Raw genomic sequence first — 22,155 nt, forward strand, 5'->3', positions numbered from 1 at the left:
TGTAAGATAGTTCCCATATAACCTACATTGAGTCTCCCCTATTACTAACATCTTACACTTGAGGTACATCTGTTATAACCAGTGAACCAATACTGATATGCTATTATTGAAAGAAGTCCATACTTTATTCTGATTTCCTCAGTTTTTACTACTGTCTTTTTTTCTGGTCTAGGATCCCATTCAGGATACCACATTCCATTTTGTCTTCAGGTCTCCCTAGGCTCCTCTTGGCTGGGCCAGTTTCTCAGACTTTCCTTGTTTTTGATGACCCAACAGTGTTGAGGAGCACTGGTCACATACTACATATTTTTACTTATTTGTGTCAACTCATCCCAAGCAGGAAGGTAAGCTTCTAGAAGACAGAGATTTTTATCTGTCTGTTTACCATTTCCCCAGCAATCGGAACAGAACTTGCCACACCATGAGTGTTAAATGAATAACCATAGAATGAATTTGCTAAAATGAATGATTTTTTAACTCTAAAACTCCACAGACCTTCAGGTTTCATAGAGCCCAACCCTTCTCATTTAGCACATGAAAACAATGAAGTCTTGAGGGGTTAGGTAACTTTCCAGGTTTTCCAGTTACAGGAACCAGAACTAGAACGTCCTCTGCGTTTTGTGACCACCATACCCAGAAGCCAGGATCCATCAACCACTGTCATCCAACACTTCAAGTTGCCCACAAGGAACCTGGGAGCCCATACTCATTCTCAGCAACCTCAACAGCTTTTTCTGAATAACAATGTTTATTTGGGTCAACAACTTGAATATTTTATTGCATCTTTATATACATCCTTTCTATAAACATAAGTGAAAAAAATAAAAGGACAAAATGTTGACACCAGTAATCAAAAGTCATCTAGCAGGTGACAAACAGGAGTGAGATCTTTTAGGTCAAATCAGATACTTTTTAGGCTTTAACTGATCACCTGAAACCAGCCCCAAGTGCTAGAAAACCCTATGAATGGTTGTGTGTAAATGGAGAGACATGAATACCCTGCCACATCAGATAGATGACTCTATTTTTTTTTTTTTTTTTTGAGAGAGACAGCAAGCAGAGTGCAAGAAGGAGAATCTTTTTTTTTTTTTTTTTTTTTTTTTGGGACAGAGAGAGACAGAGCACGAACGGGGGAGGGGCAGAGAGAGAGGGAGACACAGAATCGGAAACAGGCTCCAGGCTCCGAGCCATCAGCCCAGAGCCTGACGCGGGGCTCGAACTCACAGACCGCGAGATCGTGACCTGGCTGAAGTCGGACGCTTAACCGACTGCGCCACCCAGGCGCCCCAAGAAGGAGAATCTTAAGCAGGCTCTACGCTCAACTCAGAGCCCAACAGGGGGCTCGATCTTCCTACCCTAGGATCATGACCTGACCTGAAATCAAGAGTCAGATGCTCAACAGACTGAGCCACCCAAGCACCCCTAGATGGTTCTGTTTTTAACTCAATCCTTCCTCTTTAGTATCTTTTCAGCTAAAGATATCAGGGATTCCCTACTCACTATACCTGTTTGGCAACCTTTCAACATGTGCTCAGGGACAACTAAATAAGAATCCAATTTCATTTATTGCTAAGTAACTGCTGAGCACCTAAAATCTGCTAAGCATGAACTTCAAAATGTGTCCTTTCTCAATTCACCCAGAGCCCAGTAAATAGCATGCTCTAAATACTTACACACTTTAGAAGGCTTCAATTCCTCAAATAAGAGAGTCCATCAATACTAACCCCACAGGCCTAAGGATAAGTTGACATAAGATTTTAAAATTCTAGCCCTCATGGGGTGCCTGGGTTGCTCAGTCAGTTAGGCATCTGACTCTTGGTTTTGGCTTAGGTCATGGTCTCACGGTTTGTGAAATCGAGCCCGTGTTGGGCTTATAGCCCTCAAAAAAGCACACAACTAAGAAAACAATCAAAGTTACAAAGGCAACCCAGATCTTGAACTCATTTATACCATATACCATCTTTAAGAGGCATTCTTAGTGGGAATTAAGGACATTCCCAAAAAACAAACACAAATGGTAAAAACTGCTATAAACAGGTTTTAAAAAAATTTTTTTTAAGATTTTATTTTTAAGCAATCTCTACACCAAACATGGGGCTCAAACTCACAACCCTGAGATCAGGAGTCACATGCTCCACTGACTGAGCTAGCCGGGTACCCTGAAAGTTTTAATTTTTTAAGGAAAAAAACCGAAGTGATTCAAAACTTTATCAGAAATGAACAATATGGGGGCGCCTGGGTGGCTCAGTCGGTTGAGCATCAGACTTCAGCTCAGGTCATCATCTTACAGTTCATGGGTTCAAGCCCCACATCTGGCTCAGTGCAGACAGCTCAGAATCTGGAACCTGCTTCGGAATCTGTCTCCCTCTCTCTCTGCCCTTCCCCAGCTCACACTCTGTCTTTCTCTCTCTCTCTCAAAAATATATAAACGTTTAAAAAATTAAAAAAAAAAAAAGAAATTAACAAAATGGAAAGTACTCAGTGCTTTCAGATTCCTCTTCTGTGGTAAAAAGAGCATGACCTTAAACTTCAAGAACTATCTATTGTACCGTCCGCTGCTCCCCAAAACTCAAACACAATATGACAACAGGATATGTGACCTGAGTCTTCAGTAAGAATGTTACTTCCTCCAAGGTAAAACAATTTCAAAGTGCCACTTTAAACATTCAGTTTACTCTCTGTTGTGGGCTGAATTGTGTCCCCTGGTACCCATGACTATGACTTTATTTGAAAAGAGGGTCTTTGTAGATGTAATCCAGATGAGGTCATGCTGGATTAGGGTAGATCCTAATCCAAACACCAGTCTCATTGGGAAATTTGGGCATAAAAGGAAAATTTGACACAAAGACCCAGGGAGAGAACACCATGTGACTACAGAGGCAGAGACTGGAATGATGCAGCTCCAAGCCAAGAAATGCCCAGCACTGACTACACCAGCCACAAGCTAGAAGACAGGCATGGAACAGGTTCTCCCTCAGAGCCTCCAGAAGGAACCAACCCTGCTGACACCTTGATTTCAGACTTCTGGCCTCCAGAACTGTGAGAGTAAATGTCTATCATTTTGAGCTACTTAGTTTGTGGTTCTTTGTTATGGAGGTCCTAGAAAATGAATATATTCTAATTCTTTCAGGGTCCTGTGGGCATTTGCAAAAAGAACCTAAGATCATACTGGAGGAAGTATTGAACCCTGGTTCCAGTACTGGAAGTACTGGAGTGAGTGCCACGCTCTTCAAAGCAGTTGCACGGTCATGCTTAACTCGTGGAAACTACTTTCATGAATTAATGTAACTAGAAACGTCATATATACACATAAACATGTGTGCAGGTATGCACATCCTCTACCATATTCAGATTATACTAATGATGGGGGTGCCTGGGTGGCTCAGTCGGTTAAGCATCCAACTCTTGGGGTGCCTGGGTAGCTCAGTCGGTTGAGCGTGCGACTTCGGCCCAGGGCATGATCTCACAGTCTGTGAGTTCGAGCCCCAGCATCAGGCTCTGTGCTGACAGCTCGGAGCCTGGAGCCTGCTTCGGATTCTGTGTCTCCCTCTCTCTCTGACCCTCTCCTGCTCATGCTTTGTCTTTCTCTCTCTCTCTCTCTCTCTCTCTCTCTCTCTCTCAATAATAAATGAACGTTAAGAAAAAAAAAAAGCATCCAAGTCTTGATTTTGGCTCAGGTCATGACCTCACAGTTCGTGAGATCAAGCCCCTTGTCAGGGTCCATGCTGCAGCACGGAGCCTGCTTGGGATTCTCTCTGCCTCTCCCTTGCTCATGTGTGCTCACTTGCTCTCTCAAAATTAAATAAATAAACATAAAAAAAAAAAGGAGAGGTTACACTAATGAAGAAAATGTCATCCCAAGACACTAAAAAATATTTCGGGAATATAAAATAGGGAATTTATCTTCATAAGCAATTTCTGATTTTATAACTTTTGATTTTGTAACTTTTCCAGGACTTCCCCAGGAAAAATCTAATCGCAACAGTTTTCAGATGGTTGGCAGTAAAGCCCAGGTTAGCTAAAAGGCCCCATGAGGTAATCTTGACTTTGGTAAAGGTCTGCATAGGTCTTCAGCTTTGCAGGTTCAGAAGCCAGATAGTCTCCCAAATCACACAGGTGTGATCAGGTCCAGGAAACAAGTTCACAACAATCCAACCCACAGATCCCAATTTCCAAGTCCAAGGACCAATTCATTAATTTTCAACGTATCTTTCAGTGACCGGAACACTTAGACCTCCCTCACTCCTGATAACAAGTAACCAAAAAACTAAAATGGAAATCCAAAGACTGTTTGGCTAACATGTAATAAGGAGTCAGACATCCAATCTAGAACCTAGAACATTTGACTTCTTCCACCATAGAACATTTGACTCCCCCCCACCCCCCCTGCCGCCAATACAACACCTGCACAGAACAGTACAATCTTTATATCCACTATGCCATCTGTACCGGCTACACTCAGTAGAGTAGACAGAGACCTCTGTATTTTATAGGGAAGTAAACTAATGCTAAGGAAGCAAAGAGGGTGGTTTATCCATTCATTCAACACATGCTGACAAAACTCAACGTAACAAGGTCAACAGGAGGCAGCACTTAACTCCAATATCCTGACCCTCAGTCAAATGCTCTCTTCACTACATACCAGTCACTTCTGGAATGTACCTCCCCAGCAATGCATTCATATCTGCCAGATCATGTGTCTCTCTTCCTTAGAATATGCTGCATAAACATGGAAAAATTACTTCTAGTGCTTTTACTCTTCTATATATTCCATGTAAATCCCAATATATCGATATATATTACCAATAAACAAAACATATTACATGTTAGATATGTAAGATATCTTACATATCATACAGGTAACATATAAGATAGTTCACATACACACATAGTGTCAAAGATTTCACTTTAAGCTTTTTCTTTTTAAAGTTTATTTTGATAGAGAGAGAGAGAGAGAGAAAGAGAGAGAACGTACACACATGGGGTAAGGGCAGAGAGAGGGAGAGGAAAAAAAATCCCAAATAGGCTCCACACCATCAGCATGGAGCCCAATGGGGGGGCTCCAACTCACAAACCGTGAGATTATGACCTGAGCCAAAGTTGGACACTTAACCAACTGAGCCACTCAGACACCCCCACTTTAAGCTTTTTCCAATAAGCCTTTGTAAATAAAATGTACTAGACCCATCCCGTCCTTCTTTAATAACTGAAATAGTTTTTCATCATTTGTCTGTTTCTTGGCTACTCAAGGTCAATTATGCCCATCACTACTGTATTTTTCTCAAATGTAAAACTTGCACTTTTTCATATCTGAAATTAGGGAACCTTCTTACAATAATATATACATTTAATGTTGTGCATTTTCCTTTTCAAAGGGACTATAAAGGGGCACCTGGGTGGCTCAGTCGGTTAAACATCCGACTGTAGCTCAGGTCACGATCTTGTGGTACACGGTTTGTGAGTTCGAGCCCAGCATTGGGCTCTGTACTGACAGCTCAGAGGCTGGAGCCTGCTTGGGATACTGTATCTCCCTCTATCTGCCCCTCTTCCATTTGCATTGTGTCCCTTTCTCTCTCTCAAAAATAAACATTAAAAAAATTTTTTAATTAAAAGGGACTCTAAAGATGAATGATTTTTCTTTCCAATTGGAACCATATCTGAGAATAACCAAACCGTTTATAAGGGGGTATTATATAAGTAGTCCACCTAATAAATAATGAGAGAATAATCAAATAATAAATTATCAAACATCCTGCAACAACCAGTAAATGAATGGACACAGATAAAAATCAATGGTTGCTGGGGTGCCTGCATGGCTCGGTCAGTTGAGTGCCTGACTCTTGGTTTCGGCTCGGGTCACAATCTCTCAGTTCATGAGTTCAAGCCCCACGTTGGGCTCTGCACTGACAGTATGGAGCCTGCCTGGGATTCTCTCTCTCCCCCTCTCTCTACCCTTTCCTTGATTGTGCTCTCTTTCTCTCTCAAAATAAATAAAATGAACTTTAAAAGTTAAAAAAAAAATTTTTTTTTTAAATCAATGGTTGCTAACAACATATATAGGACAACTAGGCATTAGGTTCTTTTCAATAGAAGTGTATATCACCTATGGAATTATGTTGCCAAAAAAGAACCTGAATCCTGTCACACATCTATATCTGCCTATAATTTACAGGAAATACAAGAGGCAGAAAGACAAGTTAAATGACACCATAAGAGGCAACTGGCATAGCCTGTGGAAAACCCTAGAAAACAAAGCACCTGCTTCTTCAATAACAACAAAATATTAGAAAAAAAAAAAAAAGATGAGGGAACATATAGATTTAAGAATTAAGAGGCATCAACCACTATAGAACACTCAACCCAACAATAGCAGAATATGCATTTTTCAAGTACACGTTGAATATTCTGAAGGATATACCATGTTAGGTCACAAAACAAGTCTTAATAAATTTAAAAACATGGAGATCAGGGACACCTGGGTGGCTCAGTCGGTTAAGCAACTGACTCCGGCTCAGGTCATGATCTCACCGTTTGTGAGTTCGAGCCCCGCGTGGCGCTCTGTGCTGACAGCTCAGAGTCTGGAGCCTGCTTCAGATTCTGTGTCTCCCTCTCTCTCTGTTCCTCCCCTGCTTGTTCTCTGTCTCTGTCTCTCAAAAATAAATGTTAAGAAAAAAATTAAAGAAAGAAAGAAAGAAAGAAAGAAAGAAAGAAAGAAAAACTGAAAAATCCATAAAAATGGGGAAATTCCCCCCCCTTTTAAACACCAAAGGGTCAAAGAAACTACAGTGAAAATCAGAAAATACCTGAGACAAATGAAGATGAAAACTTCTGAAATGCAGTGAAAGTAATGCTAAGAGAAAAAAGGAGAGCTGTAAACATTTAATTTAAAAAGATCTCAAATCAACAACCTAACTTTACCACTTAAGAACTAGAAAAAGAAGGGGCACCTAGGTGGCTCAGTCAGTTAGTATCCCACTCTTGATTTCAGATCAGGTCATGATCTTATGGTTCGTGAGTTTGAGCCCCATATCAGGTTCTGGGCTCCCAGCGTGGAGTCTGCTTGGAATTCTCTCTCTCTCTCTCTCTCTCTCTCTCTCTCTCTCTCTCTGTCTCTCTCTGTCTCTCAAAATAAACATTAAAAAAAAAGGAACTAGAAAAAAGAACAAATAACCCAAAGCTAGGAGGAAGGAAATAATAAAGATTAGATCAGAGATTAATAAAATAAAGACTAGAAAAACAATTGTGGAAAAAAAAAATCAATAAAACCAAGAGTTGGTTCCTTGAAAAGATCAACAAAATTAATAAGCCTTTAGCTAAAAGACAAAAAAGAAAGAACATAAATAACTAAAATCAGATATAAAAGAGAGGACACTACTACCAGTTTTACATTAAAAAAAAAAAAAAAAAGGATTATAAGAGAGCACTATGAGCAATTATATACCACAAATGGATAACCTAGAAGAATTGGACAAATTCCTAGAAACGCACAACCTACCAAGACTGAATCATGAACAAATAAAAAATCTGAAAAGACATGTAATGAGTAAGAAGATTGAATCATTAATTTAAAACCTCCACAAAAGACTATACTTTCAGGGATCATTCCTAGAATTTGTTACTACAGAAGTTTCTCTGAATGTGTAGAGTACCCAAAACCATGAGAAGGAGGTATAGCATTCTCTCCTGAGGATGAAGGTGGCTCTGGGTGTTGCTTCTGCAGCTGTGTTTTGCTGTTGATGATCATTCTTCTCTTCCTTTGGGAGAGCAAGAGGGAGAAAACAAAAACAAACAAAAAACTCCCATAAAGAAGAGCCCAAAACCAGAGGGCTTCACCAGTGAATTCCACCAAAGCTTTAAAGAATTAACACAGATCTTTCTCAAACTCTTCCAAAAAACTGAAGAGCAGGGAACAATTTCTCACTCATTCTATAAAGCCAGCATTACCCTGATACCAAAACCAGATAAAGACACTACAACTGTAAATCAATGTCCTTTATAAACACTGATGGAAAAATCTTCAAAAAAATATTAACAAGCAGGATTAAGATGATTATATACAGAACATTAAAATGATTATACACTGGGGCACCTGGGTGGCTCAGTCGGTTAAGTGTCCGACTTCAGCTCAAGTCATGATCTCACAGCTCATGAGTTCGAGCCCCATGTCGGGCTCTGTGCTGACAGCTCAGAGCCTGGAGCCTGCTTCAGATTCTGTGTCTCTCTCTCTCTGCCCCTCCCCTGCTCACATTCTGTCTGTCTGTCTGTCTCTCTCTCTCTCTCTCTCAAAAATAAACATTAAAAAAAATTTTTTTTAATAAATAAAATGATTATACACCATAACCTCAATGCAAGGATGGTTCAACATATGAAAATCTATCAGTGTGATACTCTGCACTAACAGAATGAAGGAAAAATTCACATGATCGTCTCAACTGATGAAGAAAGCATTTTGACAAAATTCAACACTCTTTCATAATTAAAAACAAAGAAACCACTCTACAAACTAGGAATACAAGAAAACAACCTCAACATAATAAAGGCTATATAGAAAGAGACCAAAGCTAATATGTTTAATGGTAAGATTGCAGGCTTTCCCTCTAAGGTCAGGAACAAGACAAAGAGGTCCACTCTCACCATCTCTTCCCAGTATAAGACTGCAAGTCCTAGTCACAACAATTAAGCAAGAGAAAGAAATAAAAGGCACCCAAATAGGAAAAGAAGAAGTAAAATTATTTCTGTTAATGGAATGATGTTATATATGTAGGGAAAACCCTATAGAGATTGCACCAAAAATAACTTAAAAAACCTGTTAGAAGGGGTGCCTAGGTGGTTCAGTCAGTTGAGCGTCTGACTCTTGATTTCAACTTAGGTAATGATCTCTCCTGTGAGAACTAATAAATTAAGCTAAATTCCAAGACACAAAATCAGCTTGCAAAAACGAGTTGCAATTCTATATACTAACAATTAACAATATGAGAGGAAATTAAGAGAACAATTCCATTTACAATATCAACAAAAAGAACAGGCTACTTAGGAATAAACTTCAACAAGGAGGTAAAAGACTTGTACACTGAAAACTATGAAGTATTTTTGAAAGAAATTAAAGAAGACACCAATAGGAAATATATCCCATGTTAATTTATTGGAATATTTAGTATTATTAAGATGTCAATACTACCTGAAGCAATCTACAGATTCAAAGCAATTCCTACCAAAATCCCAATGACTTTTTATAGATGAAAATTCCATCCTAAAATTCATATGGAATTCCAAGGGACCCAAAACAACCAAAATAATCTTGAACCAACTTGGAAGTTTCACACTTCCTGATTTCAAAACTTATTACAAAGCACTATAATAAAAACAATGTGATACTGGGGCGCCTGGGTGGCTTGGTCGGTTAAGCGTCCGACTTCGGCTCAGGTCACGATCTCGCGGTCCGTGAGTTCAAGCCCCGCGTCGGGCTCTGTGCCGACAGTTCAGAGCCTGGAGCCTGTTTCAGATTCTGTGTCTCCCTCTCTCTGTGACCCTCCCCCGTTCATCCTCTGTCTCTCTCTGTCTCAAAAATAAATAAACGTTAAAAAAAAAATTAAAAAAAAAAAACAAAAAACAATGTGATACTGGCATAGAAATAGACATGTAGACCAAAAGAACAGAACAGAAAGCCTAGTAATATACCCTCACATGTAAGGCTTAGATAATTTTTAGAAAGTGCTAAGACCATTCAATGGGAAAAGGACAGTCTTTTCAACAAATTGTGCTGGGAAAACTAGCATCCATATACAAGAGAATGAAGTTGGACCCTTTGATCTTACACCATATACAAAAATTAACTCAAAGTGCATCAAAGATTTATTCATTTTTTAAAAATTTGTTTTAAGTTTATTTACTTATTTTTGAGAGAGAGACAGAGAGCGAGAAGGGGAAGGCAGAAAGAGAGGGAGAGAAAGAATCCCAAGCAGGCTCCACACTATCAGCATGGAGCCCAATGTGGGACTCAAACTCAGGAACCGTGAGATCATAACCTGAGCTGAAACCAAGAGTCAGAGGCTTAACCGACTGAGCCACCCAGATGCCCCAAAGTGGATCAAAGATTTAAATATAAGACCTGAAGCTATAAAACTCTCAGAGGGAAAGCTTTATGTCACTGGATTTGGCAATGATTTCTTGGATGTGATACTAAAAGCAAGGATGACAAAAGAAAAAAATAGATAAATTAGATTATACCAAAATAAAAAAAACTTGTGCAAATAAAAAAAACTTGTGCAAACAGGGTGAAAAGGCAACACACAAAATGGAGGAAAATATCTACAAATCATATATCCAATAAGGGATTTATATGCTGAATATATAAAGAAATCCTACAACCCAACAACAAAAAACAAATAACCCAATCCAAAAATGGGCAAAGGACCTGAATAGACATTTCTCCAACAATATATACAAATAGGCAATCAGCACCTGAAAGACACTCAATTTCACTAATCATCAAAGAAATGCAAATCAAAACCACAATAAGGTGCGCCTGTCTGGATAGTTCAGTAGAACATGAGAATCTTTATCTCCGGGTTGTGAGTTCAAGCCCCACATTGGGCCTAGAGCTTACACACACACACACACACACACACACACACACGATATCACTTCATATCCTTTAAGATGGCTACTATCAAAAAAACAGAAACAAGTATTAGCGAGGTTGTGGAGCAGTTGGAACCTTTGTGTACTGTTGGCGGGATTATGAAATGGTGCAAGAGCTAATAGGAAAATAGTCTGGCAGCTCTTCAAAAAATTAAAATTAGAACTACCATATGATCCAGAAATCCCACTTCTGAGTATATATCCAAAAGAACTGCAGTATCTCTCTAAGAGATATTTGCACATTCATGTGCATTGCAGCATTATTCATAATTAGCAAGAAGTGGAAGCAATCCAAATGTCCATCAGTGGAAGAATGGAGAACTTAACATACCATATTTGTTAGTTCTCCAGAAAAACACAACCAATAGGATGTATACCTAGAGATTTATCATAAAGAATTAGTTCATTTGACTACAGCGGCTGGCACATCTAAAATCTGCAGGACAGACTGGCAGGGTAGAGACCCAAGAGGGCCAGTGTTCCAGTTTGAGTCTGAAGGCAGTGTGCTGAAGAACCAGCAAGAGGTGATGTGGTAAATGAAGTCCAAAGGCAGTCTTTTGGAGAATTCTCAATTGCTAAAGAAGGTGGATCTTCTTTATTCTATCAGGCCTTTAACTTATTGGATGAGGCCATTCACATTTTGGAGGGCTCCTTATTCAGAGCCCACCAATTTAAATGTTAATCTCATCCAATATCACACTCACAGAAGTATCCAGAATAATGTTTGACCAAATATCTGGGCACCCCATGATCCAGCCAAGTTAATATACAAAATTAACCCTCACACATACAGTGGAATATTACGCTGCTTTAAAAGGAAGGAAATCCTGTCATATGCTACAACATGGATGAATCTTGAGGACCTTATACTAAGTGAAATAAGTCGGTCCCAAAAGTCCAAATATTATATGATTTCACTTATATGAGGTAACTAAATGTAGAGTAAATGTCTGACATTAAACTTCTGATTGCCAAGGTACCCATTTTAAAAGATAGCCATCTTGAATAAACACATTGCCAGGTATATGACACAGCCACTAGGTAAAACAATCAGATTAGGAACCAGGTCACCCACACCCATTTAGTTCCCCTTACAGAAAGTCCTGGGTGACTTAGATAACTGACCGCTTGAGTGACCCTGCTTCCACTTTCCCATGCCCTAATTTCTGCTCTTGTGTTTCAAATTAGCCAATAATGAGTGACCCCACAAATCGCCAGACATTCCACCCTTGGACTTTAATAAAATCATAGCCCCAGCTCCCCTCTCTATCCCTCTCTCTAATTGCAACCTCACTTGTACCATGTACCCTCCAAGACTTGTGAGTAATAAATTCTGTTCCTCAAATTCCCTAATTATTTTTGAAGTGCATCCTGCAGTCATAAGAACCATAAGGATTAGTCCAGTCACATCACTGGCCCCTGTGGGGGAAATATCAGTGGGGCTCACTGCGGTTAAGACAGGCCCAGGCAACTGCCTCAGGCATTCCTAGCTGAGAGCATCACCATCAATAGGTTGGGCAGGACTCAACACCAGAGTAGTCAAATTTATAGAAATAGCAAGAATGATGGTTATTTAAGGCTGGGGTAGAGGCGCCTGGGTGGCTCAGTTGATTGAGTGTCTGAATCTTGATTTTGGCTCAGGTCATGATCTCACAGTGGTAGGATTGAGCCCCAACACAAGCTCCTTACTGGGCCTGGAGCCTGTTTGGGATTCTCTCTCTCCCTATCTCTCTGCCCTTCCCCTGTTTGCATGCATGCTCTCGCTCTCTCTCTCTCTAAAATACATGCATACATACATACATTTTTTTTTTTCCAACGTTTTTTATTTATTTTTGGGACAGAGAGAGACAGAGCATGAACGGGGGAGGGGCAGAGAGAGAGGAAGACACAGAATCGGAAACAGGCTCCAGGCTCCGAGCCATCAGCCCAGAGCCTGACGCGGGGCTCGAACTCACGGACCGCGAGATCATGACCTGGCTGAAGTCGGACGCTTAACCGACTGCGCCACCCAGGCGCCCCCATACATACATTTTTAAAAAATAAAAAAAATAAAAGGTACTGTTTAAATTCTGTAGGATGAAGAAGTTCTGGCAATGCACATATACTTAGCACTATTGAATTTTATACTTAAAAATGGCTGAGATGGTATAAATTTTTTAAAAAGGACATTCTGATCAGGCTAGGGGGAGGGGAAGTGGGGAGTAAGTATTTCACAGGGACAGAGATTCAGTCTGGGACAATGAAAAAGTTCTGGAGATGAATGCTAATGATGGTTGCACAACTATGTGAACATAGTACTACTAAACTATAATCTAAAAAATGGTTCAAATGGTAATTTTTATGATATATATATATATACACGTGGAATATATATATATATATATATATATATATATATATATAAAATATAACTTATAAGTAATGTATAAAAATAACAGTGCAGGGGGAAAAAAAGTACAAAGATTTGATGGTATCTGTTTTGGTGATTACAGAGATAAAATGTTGAGTATACAATGAAGTTTGCAAACTACCCTCAAATATTTAAAAATTGAGAGGTTGGGGGTCCTTGGGTGGCTCAGTAGGTTGAGCGTCCGACTTCAGCCAGGTCACGATCTCGTGGTTCGTGGGTTGAGCCCCGCATCGGGCTCTGTGCTGACAGCTCAGAGCCTGGAGCCTGCTTTAGATTCTGTGTCTCCCTCTCTCTCTGCCCCTGCCCCACTCACTCACTCTCTCTCTCTCTCTCTCTCTCAAAAAAATGAATAAACGTTAAAAAAAAATTTTTTTAAATCAAGAGGTTAGCTTGTTTACAGATTTTTCTAACATTATAACAAAAAGCCTAAAGAACATATAGTGAGTGGCAAATGCTCAGGGTTGGGGCACCAACCCCATAGAAAACCATACAAAATTTGCACTTCTTTGTGTTTTGCATTTCAGTGTTGTCTGAATATTTAGAAACAAATTTACTGTACTTCCAAGGAGTCTATATTCCAAAATTAAAAGCTGGAAAAAAAAATTACTACTAGAAGTAGTAATTACTACTAGATTACTACTAAATTACTAGAAGTAAATTGCTACTAGAAGATTTAAAAGAACGTCATTTTTTAAATTATATAAACTAAAATTAAAGTTGGGGCGCCTGGGTGGCTCAGTCGGTTAAGCGGCCGACTTCGGCTCAGATCATGATCTCGCAGTCCGTGAGTTCGAGCCCCACATTGGGCTCTGTGCTGACAGCTCAGAGCCTGGAGCCTGTTTCAGATTCTGTGTCTCCCTCTCTCTGACCCTCCCCTGTTCATGCTCTGTCTCTCCCTGTCTCAAAAATAAATAAAAAACGTTAAAAAAAAAATTTTAAGTAAAATCAACAACAATCACCAAAATTAAACCTTCATATCTGGATTATGTCTTCCTATAATTTTGCTATTTTACTCTGAGAACATCTAAAGACCAATACACGTATTTTAAGAATATTTCACTTTACCTTTTAGCTACTGAAGATGTTCCATATTGTCTTCTGCGACGCCTGGCCACTGAAGACATCTTAAGTCCTAGAAAGATAAATTGTTTTAGGAATAAATTAGAAAACCATTCGCACAGTATCACTAGCACTGTGAAACTTTTACAAGCAGCAATGCTTGCCTCTAACCCCCACCCTGCAATCCCATCACACCAATTTTCAAGCAAACACAACAATGAAGACCAGCTAATCACAACCCTGAGATGCCCTCCCAACTCTATTTCTCTGCTAAAGAAAATGTCTAAGTCAACGCAAAATCTAGAGATGATGCAGGAAGCACTGGCAGAAAGCCTCATGGGTTGGAAAAAAGGGAAAGAGGTAAGTGATGAGGGAAACAAAGGCAAGAGAAATGTAGCTTAAATTAAATCTCCTTACAGCTTGCAGCCCACTGACACCTGAAACACACAGAGCATGACCTTGCTGCCAAGCAACTCATGGCTGCCTTACTTCCTTGATGTTTTTGTTTTATTAAAGACTAAAAGTAACCTTATCTTAACAGTAGCTTAACCTTATCTTAACAGCACCCCTAAAGGTCTTGAAAGGCTTATTTTCAAACTCCTTAGAGACTTACATTCTCCCTAACCCCCACTAACTTAGAAGTATATACCCAGTCACTCTTCACAACGCCAGTGCAGCTCTTTCTGCCCACGGGTCCTGTCCCCGTACTTTAATAAAATCACCTTTTTGCACCAAAGATGTCTCAAGAATTCTTTGTTCTTGGGCCATTTGCTCAAGAACCCCATTGGTAAGTATGAACTAAAATTCACGGTGGCAATGTGTAATGAAACAAACAAACACATATGAATTTTATTTCACTGATTTCAGTTCCACTTTGGTGTCCCCTCTTCCTTTAGAACCACGTGCTGCTTGGTAAGGAGACATGGCAAAGCCAAAACACACTGTCCAAGGCCAAATTTGGGGCCAGCAAGGATGGCTTCCTTTTCCTTAACAAATTGATTTGTGCATTTGTCTACCTCCAAAAAGATGCTGAGATGTCTATGACTAAAAGGGAGAACCAGTAAAGCATTAAAATAAAGAGGAAGGAGCAGCACCAAAATAAGGAATTTTTCCATTATTTTAAGTGATATAATTCATACACCATAAAATCCCCCCCTTTTTTTTGAGAGACAGAAAGAGTCTGCATGCACTTGTGCGAGCAAGGGAGGTGCAAAGGGAGTGGGAGAGAGAGAGAGAGAGAGAGAGAGAGAGAGAGAGAGAGAGAAAGGAGAGAATCTAATAAGCCAGGTCCACACTGAGTGCAGAGCCCCACACAGGGCTCCATCTCACGTTCATGAGATCATGACCTAAGCCAAAAGTATGAGTTGGATGCTTAACACACTGAGCCACCTAGGCACTACTAAAATTCACCCTTGTAAAGGTAAATTTTAGGGGTGCCTAGGTGGCTCAGTCAGCTAAATATCTGACTTCCACTCAGGTCATGATCTCGCAGTTTGTGGGTTCGAGCCCCTTGTTGGGATCTGTGCTGATAGCTCAGAACCTGGAGCCTGCTTCAGATTCTATGTCTCCCTCTCTCTCTGCCCCTCCCCCATTCACGCTGGCTCTGTCTCTCTCTCCCTCTCAAAAATAACATTAAAAAACATTTTTTTAAATTTTTAAATAAAGGTAAATTGTACATTATGTGTTTTTTTAGTACATTCACAAAGTAATTCCAGAACATTTTCATCACTGGCCCCCTCCCCCAAATTCCAATAGTCACTCTCTACGCTCCCCTCCTCCCCACCTCTGACAATCACTAATGTACTTTCAGTCTCTTTGGAATTGTATATCAGACATTTTATATAAATGGAATGTCCTCTTTTGTGTCTGGCTTCTTTCATTTAGCATACTTTGGAATGTTGTGGGATGCTTCAGTATTTGTTCCTTTTTACGGGTGAATAATATTCCAGTGTGTAGATATACCAGATGTCCATTCATTCACCACCTGATGGTCATTTGAGTTGTTTCCACTTTTTGGCTATTATGAACAATGCTGCTAGGAACATTTGTGTAACAGTTTTCGGTGAACATGTACTCAGTTCCCTTGGGTATACACTTAGAAGTGGAATTGCTGAATGATATGGTAATTACGTTTAACTTTTTAAGGAACTGCCAGACTGCTTGCCACATATGCTATACCATTTTAAATTTTCAGCAGCAATACATGAGGGTTTCAATTTCTCTCCAACCTTGCCAACACTTCATATGAATCTTAAGTAGCAGTCTTCAAATTGGGTACATGGACCTGGGGATAGGAAGACCTTCTGTGGGGATCATGACTTTGAGCATGATGGATACTCTGAAGACAATTTCAGGCCCTCTGCTTCCGTCAGAACTCTTTCCCACATATACTTGATCTAGCAGGCTGAGAAAATGCCTATGACCTCCTTCCCCCCTCTTGCTCAATCACCCTATGCACTGCACAAAAGAAGGACCAATTACTCACCACCCAGAATCTCCTTTGATCCAGTGCATCACCCCAGTGTGAAAACTTCAGAATGAGATTAAGGTAAATGGAGAAGTCAGAACAATGCAAAGAATTTCAACAAGAGACACTAAAGGAAACAGAGCCTTATTTCATCCAGTTCCCAGCATAGCTCTAAGTATTGTCCATCCTAGAAGAGTGGAATGTTCAACACAGGGATGGACCCTAAAATGTTTGATTACACCATAGCCAGTAATCAACTAAAAATGGATCACAGACCTAAATGAAAGAGCCAAAAGTATAAAACTCTTGGAAGAAAACATAGGAGTAAATATTCACAACCTTGGGTTAGAGAAAGATTTCTTAGATATGGCACTAAAAGCACAAGCATAAAAAGTTAGGAGTGCCTGGCTGGCTCAGTCAGTAGAGCATGTGACTCTTGATCTCAGGGTTGTGAGTTCAAGCCTCACACTGGATGTGGAGTCTACCTAAAAAAAAGAAAAAAAAATTGATAAGCTGGATTTTATAAAAATTGTAAAATTTGTGAAAAGACACCATTAAAAACATATTTACAAATCTCATATCTGACAAGGGTGTCTGGGTGGCTCAGTCAATTAATCCTCTGACTTCGGCTCAGGTCATGATCTCAACGTTTATGAGCTCAAGCCCCACGTTGGGCTATCTGCTGTCAGCACAGAGCCCGTCTTAGATCCTCTGTCTCCCTTTCTCTCTTCCCCTCCCCTGTGTTCTCTCTCTCTCTCTCTCTCTCTCTCTCAAAAAGAAAAAAACATTTAAAAAAATGTTTTAAAGAAACTCTTGCATCTAATAAAGAGCTTACATTTAGTACATACAAGGAGCTCTTACAATTCAATAATAAAAAGAAAAATAACCCAATTTTAAAATGGGCAAAGGGTGCTCGCTTCGGCAGCACATATACTAAAATTGGAACGATACAGAGAAGATGAGCATGGCCTCTGCGCAAGGATGACACGCAAATTCGTGAAGCGTTCCTTATTTTTATGAGCACTGGGTGTTGTATGGAAACCAATTTGACAATAAATTTCATATATTAAAAAAAAGAAAGAAACTAACTACATAAATAAATAAAATGGGCAAAGGATTTGAGTAGACATTTCTTCAAAGAAGATGTACGCACGGCACAAACCACATGAAAAAGTGTTCAACATCATCAGTCATAAGGAAAGTGCAAATCAAAACCACAATGATATCATACCCATAAGGGCCTCTATCAAAAAACAAAACAAAACAAAACAAAACAGGTGTGCCTGGGTGGCTCAGTCGGTTAGGCATCCGACTTCAGCTCAGGTCATGATCTCACGGTTTTTGAGTTCGAGCCCCGAGCCCCGCATCAGGCTCTGTGCTGACAGCTCGGAGCCTGGAGCCTGCTTCAGATTCTGTGTCTCCATCTCTCTCTGCCCCTCACTCACTTGTGCTCTATCAAAAATAAATAAAATGTAAAAATTAAAATAAATAATAATAATAAATGTTGGTGAAGGTGTGGAGAAATTGGAACCCTTGTGTACTGTTGGTGGGCAAGTAAAATGGTGCAGCCCCTATACAAAACAAAATGGCAGTTCCTCAAAAAATTAAAAATAGAATTACCAGGTCATTCAGTAATTCCACTTCTGGGTATACACCAAAATTAATTGAAAGCAAGGTCTCAAGAGACATTTGTATACCCATGTTCATGGCAGCACAGTTCACACACAAGAGCTAAACCCAAGGGTCCGTCATGGAAGAACGAATAAACAAAATGTGGTATGTCCATACAGTGGAATATTAACCAGCCTTAAAAAGGATGGAGATTCTGACGTGCTACAACAGGGATGAATCTTGAGGACATTATGCTAGATGAAATAAGCCAGACACAAAAGAGCAAGTACTATATGATTCCACTTACATGGGGTGTCTAGAATAGTCAAATATATAGAAAAGGAAAGGACAACAGTGCTTGCCGGAGGTTAGGAAGAGGGAGAATAGACAGTTGTTGTTTAATGGGCAAGGAGTATTGGTTTAGCAAGATAAAAAAGTTCTGGAGACTAGTTGCACAAGAAGGTGAATATACATAATACCACTGAACTGTACACTCAAAAATGGTTAAGATGGCAAATTTGTCACGTGTATTTTACCGCAATTTTTTTAAATTCAAGTATAGTTGACATACAATGTTTCACTAGCTTTGGGTGCACCACATAGTGAATAGTGAGTGACTCAACAAGCCTATACATTATGCTGTGCTCACCACAAGTGCAGCTACCCTCTGTCAACATACAACACTATTATGGCACCACTGACCGTTGGCTGTATTGTTTGTTTTTTTAAACCACAGTGAGATAGCACTTCCCATTTAGTAGGACGGGTATAATCAAAAGGACAAGTATGGGTGAGGATGTGAAAAAGCTGGAACCCTCACATATTGCTGGTAGGAATATAAAATGGTACGACCACTTTGGAAAGCAGTTTGGCAGGTTCTTAAAAAAGGTAAACATAAACAGCAATTCAACTCATCCACCCAAGAAAAGTGAAACCTATGTCCACACAAAGACTTGTGTGCGAATGTTCATAGAAGCATTATTCACAATAGCCAAAAGATGAAAACAATTCAAATGTCCATCCCTGGTGAACAGGAAAAAGTAAAAAAAGTCGTACATCCATACCATCAAATACTATTCAGTGATAAAAAGGAATTAAGTACTGATATACACCACAAAACGGATGAATCTCAAAAATAGTATGCTAGGGGCTCCTGGGTGGCTCAGTCGGTTGAGCGTCCGACTTCGGCTCAGGTCATGACCTCGCAGCTCGCATTCTGTGTCTGTCTCCCTCAAAAATAAACAAACATTAAAAAAATGTTTGTTTATTCTTGAGGGAGAGAGAGACAGAGTGCGAGTGGGGGAGGGGCAGAGAGAGAGAGAGGGAGGGAGACACAGAATCCGAAGCAGGCTCCAGGCTCCGAGCTGTCAGCACAGAGCCCGACTTGGGGCTTAGACTCACGAGCTGCGAGATCATGACCTGAGCCGAAGTCGGACGCTCAACCGACTGAGCCACCCAGGCGCCCCTAAATAGACATTAAAAAAAAACCCAGCACACTGAAATGAAAGCCAGTCACAAAAGGCTAACATCTTAATGGTGGAGGAGGTCATTGAGAGGACATGACCACCGGCTGACCTGTGAGCAGATCGCAGCAACCGGAGGCTCCTTACTCCCGCCCCTATCCTTGGACCATGCCACCCGCTTGCCTTTCACACTCCCGGAGACTGCCCGAAGGACAGAGCCTTGAGATAGCGATGTGGTACTAAGACCATCTGGACGGTACACATTACTGAACGCAGGTCAAATCTCGATATAAACGTTTAAGATTGGGTGGGTGGGTGTGGAGATCTACTCGTGCTGTAGCCGCCCAAGACAAGGTATGTGTTATACCTACCACCTACCAATCTGCAGCGGCTTCCCTCTTTCTTCAGAAACGTTGCTCTCTGTCCTCTGCCGGTTTCAGATTACACCCAGAAGCTCCCAACGAGCTGCCAAACCAACAACTATTGATTCCATTTATATGAAATATCTAAATAATATAAATTGATAGAAACAGAAAGATCACTGGTTGCCTGGGGCAGAACGGGAAGCATCTTTCTGGTGTCACAGAAATGCTCTAAAATAGGCTAGGTAATGGGATCTGTCAGGATGTCCCTGGAACCACAGTGGAGGGGACGGCCATCTTGCCAGCGCAACCCAAGGGAAAGCCCCAAGCGGCGCGCCAGAACAATCGAAGGTCAACCAATCAGGGGCGCCTGGGTGGCGCAGTCGGTTAAGCGTCCGACTTCAGCCAGGTCACGATCTCGCGGTCCGTGAGTTTGAGCCCCGCGTCGGGCTCTGGGCTGATGGCTCGGAGCCTGGAGCCTGTTTCCGATTCTGTGTCTCCCTCTCTCTGCCCCTCCCCCGTTCATGTTCTGTCTGTCTCTCTCTGTCCCAAAAATAAATAAAAACCGTTGGGAAGGTCAACCAATCACCGCGCGACAGCACGACCTGGCGCGAAAAAGGCCCACCCGGACCTAAACCCGGAACCGCTGCAGCTTAAAAAACCCACCCCACCCCACCCGGGCGCGACTTCCCTGACTCACTCACTCTCTCTCTCTCTCTCTCTCTCTCTCTCTCTCTCTCCCTCCCTCCCTCCCTCTCTCTCTCTCTCCCTCTCTCTCTCTCTCTCTCCCTCCCTCTCTCTCTCTCTCTCTCTCTCTCTCTCTCTCCCTCTCTCCCTCCCTCCTCTCTCTCTCTCTCTCTCTCTCTCTCTCTCTCTCTCTCTCTGTCCCTGGGTCACGGAACCTCGCCCGAGACCTTAGTTCCCAGTAAAGCCTTTGACCGCTAAAACTTTTTAGCTTCTGACTCTTTACCCTGCCCGATGCCTGACCTTAACAGTATCATGTAATTCTACAAAAAATCATTAAATTTAAAATGAGTCAATTATGTGGTATGTCAATTACATATACCTCAAGGAGCTGTTTTTAAAAAGTAAAGTCAGGGGACACCTGGCTGGCTCAGTTGGGAGAGCACACAACTCTTGATCTTGGGGTTGTAAGTTCAAGCCCCATGTTAGGTCGTAGAGATTTTATTAACTTAAAAGTAAATTCTTTAAAAATAATAAAATAAAATAAAAAGTGAAGTCATTCTTCTGGGTTGGACAGTGAGGCCCAATTTGGCCAGATAGGTGCTCTGCCATATAATTTCTATAACCCGAGTGAAATCTACACCTCCTAGATTTTACTCAAAATAGGATGAAAACATGCATATGAAAACCACAGGATAGGATGGTAATGATATCTTTTGCAACTCTTTACAAGTATAATAAAAAAAATCCTCTAGTTGTCAATTTACAAATGTGTAAGGAGGGCATAAATTCTTCCACCACAAGCTTGGGAGCAGGGTCACCCCACAAGTCCACGTGTCATGGGAACTGGCAAAATAAAACCTCACCCTAGAAGCTAGTGGTCACCTACCCAAATGGAGGAGCTGGGGATTCCAGCGCATTCTCAACACTTAAATAAGCGCAGAATTAGAAAGCCAACACTGAACTGCAGGTAGCCTCCTGTCTGCTCTCACTCTTCCACTATGGCAGAGCCATGACACGAGGCATTTACATTGCGAAACAGGAGGTAGCCACGTGGCCCTCACTTCACTGCTCCCGGGACTGGGACAAAGCTGGAATACAAAGATGACCAAAAACAAAACAAAACAAAACCCATAAATTTCAGTTTGCAGCTTTCAAGATTCAATTCCTTCAAGAGTAGTATTTTTTTAAGTGTATATATTTAAGTAATCTCTACACCCAATGGGGGTCTCAACCCCAGGACCCCCAAGATCAAGAGTCACATGTTCCTCCCAATGAGCCAGGCAAGCACCCTTCTTTCAAGAGTAATATTGACCTTAACTGATATTGCCCAGACGCTGAACTCCCCAAATAAGACCCAACCTAGCCATACTTGTTCAAATGCCTCTTTCAGACTGAGGGCACAGCCATCCGGATCACCCCTGTACGCCCAGCCTAGCCAGTCCTGGCTTCAGGCTC

At 40.9% G+C, this 22,155-nt stretch overlaps 1 protein-coding gene and 2 non-coding genes across 9 annotated transcripts in view; 2 read left to right on the plus strand and 1 right to left on the minus strand.

The window, feature by feature from the left end:
• Positions 1 to 22,155, minus strand: part of LOC131499411 (nuclear receptor coactivator 5-like) — an 89,715-nt gene that overhangs the window by 34,548 nt on the left and 33,012 nt on the right. For 3 of the 7 annotated variants that reach the window (XM_058707406.1, XM_058707403.1, XM_058707409.1), the window contains exon 2: positions 14,117 to 14,183. In XM_058707406.1, coding sequence (XP_058563389.1) covers positions 14,117 to 14,175 — 59 coding nt within the window. In that variant the 5' untranslated portion in view covers positions 14,176 to 14,183. Of the gene's footprint in view, positions 1 to 14,116; positions 14,184 to 16,595; positions 16,850 to 20,029; positions 20,141 to 22,155 lie in introns of those variants that run through there. The other 4 variants (XM_058707407.1, XM_058707404.1, XM_058707408.1 and 1 more) reach the window with 3 other exon arrangements.
• LOC131500533 (small nucleolar RNA U3) lies at positions 7,581 to 7,789 on the plus strand. The gene has a single exon (XR_009256341.1). It is a non-coding gene; the product is annotated as a small nucleolar RNA U3 (small nucleolar RNA).
• Positions 17,487 to 17,593, plus strand: LOC131500541 (U6 spliceosomal RNA). The gene has a single exon (XR_009256346.1). It is a non-coding gene; the product is annotated as a U6 spliceosomal RNA (small nuclear RNA).

This window comes from Neofelis nebulosa, chromosome 17, assembly GCF_028018385.1.
Source record: "Neofelis nebulosa isolate mNeoNeb1 chromosome 17, mNeoNeb1.pri, whole genome shotgun sequence".
Taxonomy (NCBI): domain Eukaryota; kingdom Metazoa; phylum Chordata; class Mammalia; order Carnivora; family Felidae; genus Neofelis; species Neofelis nebulosa.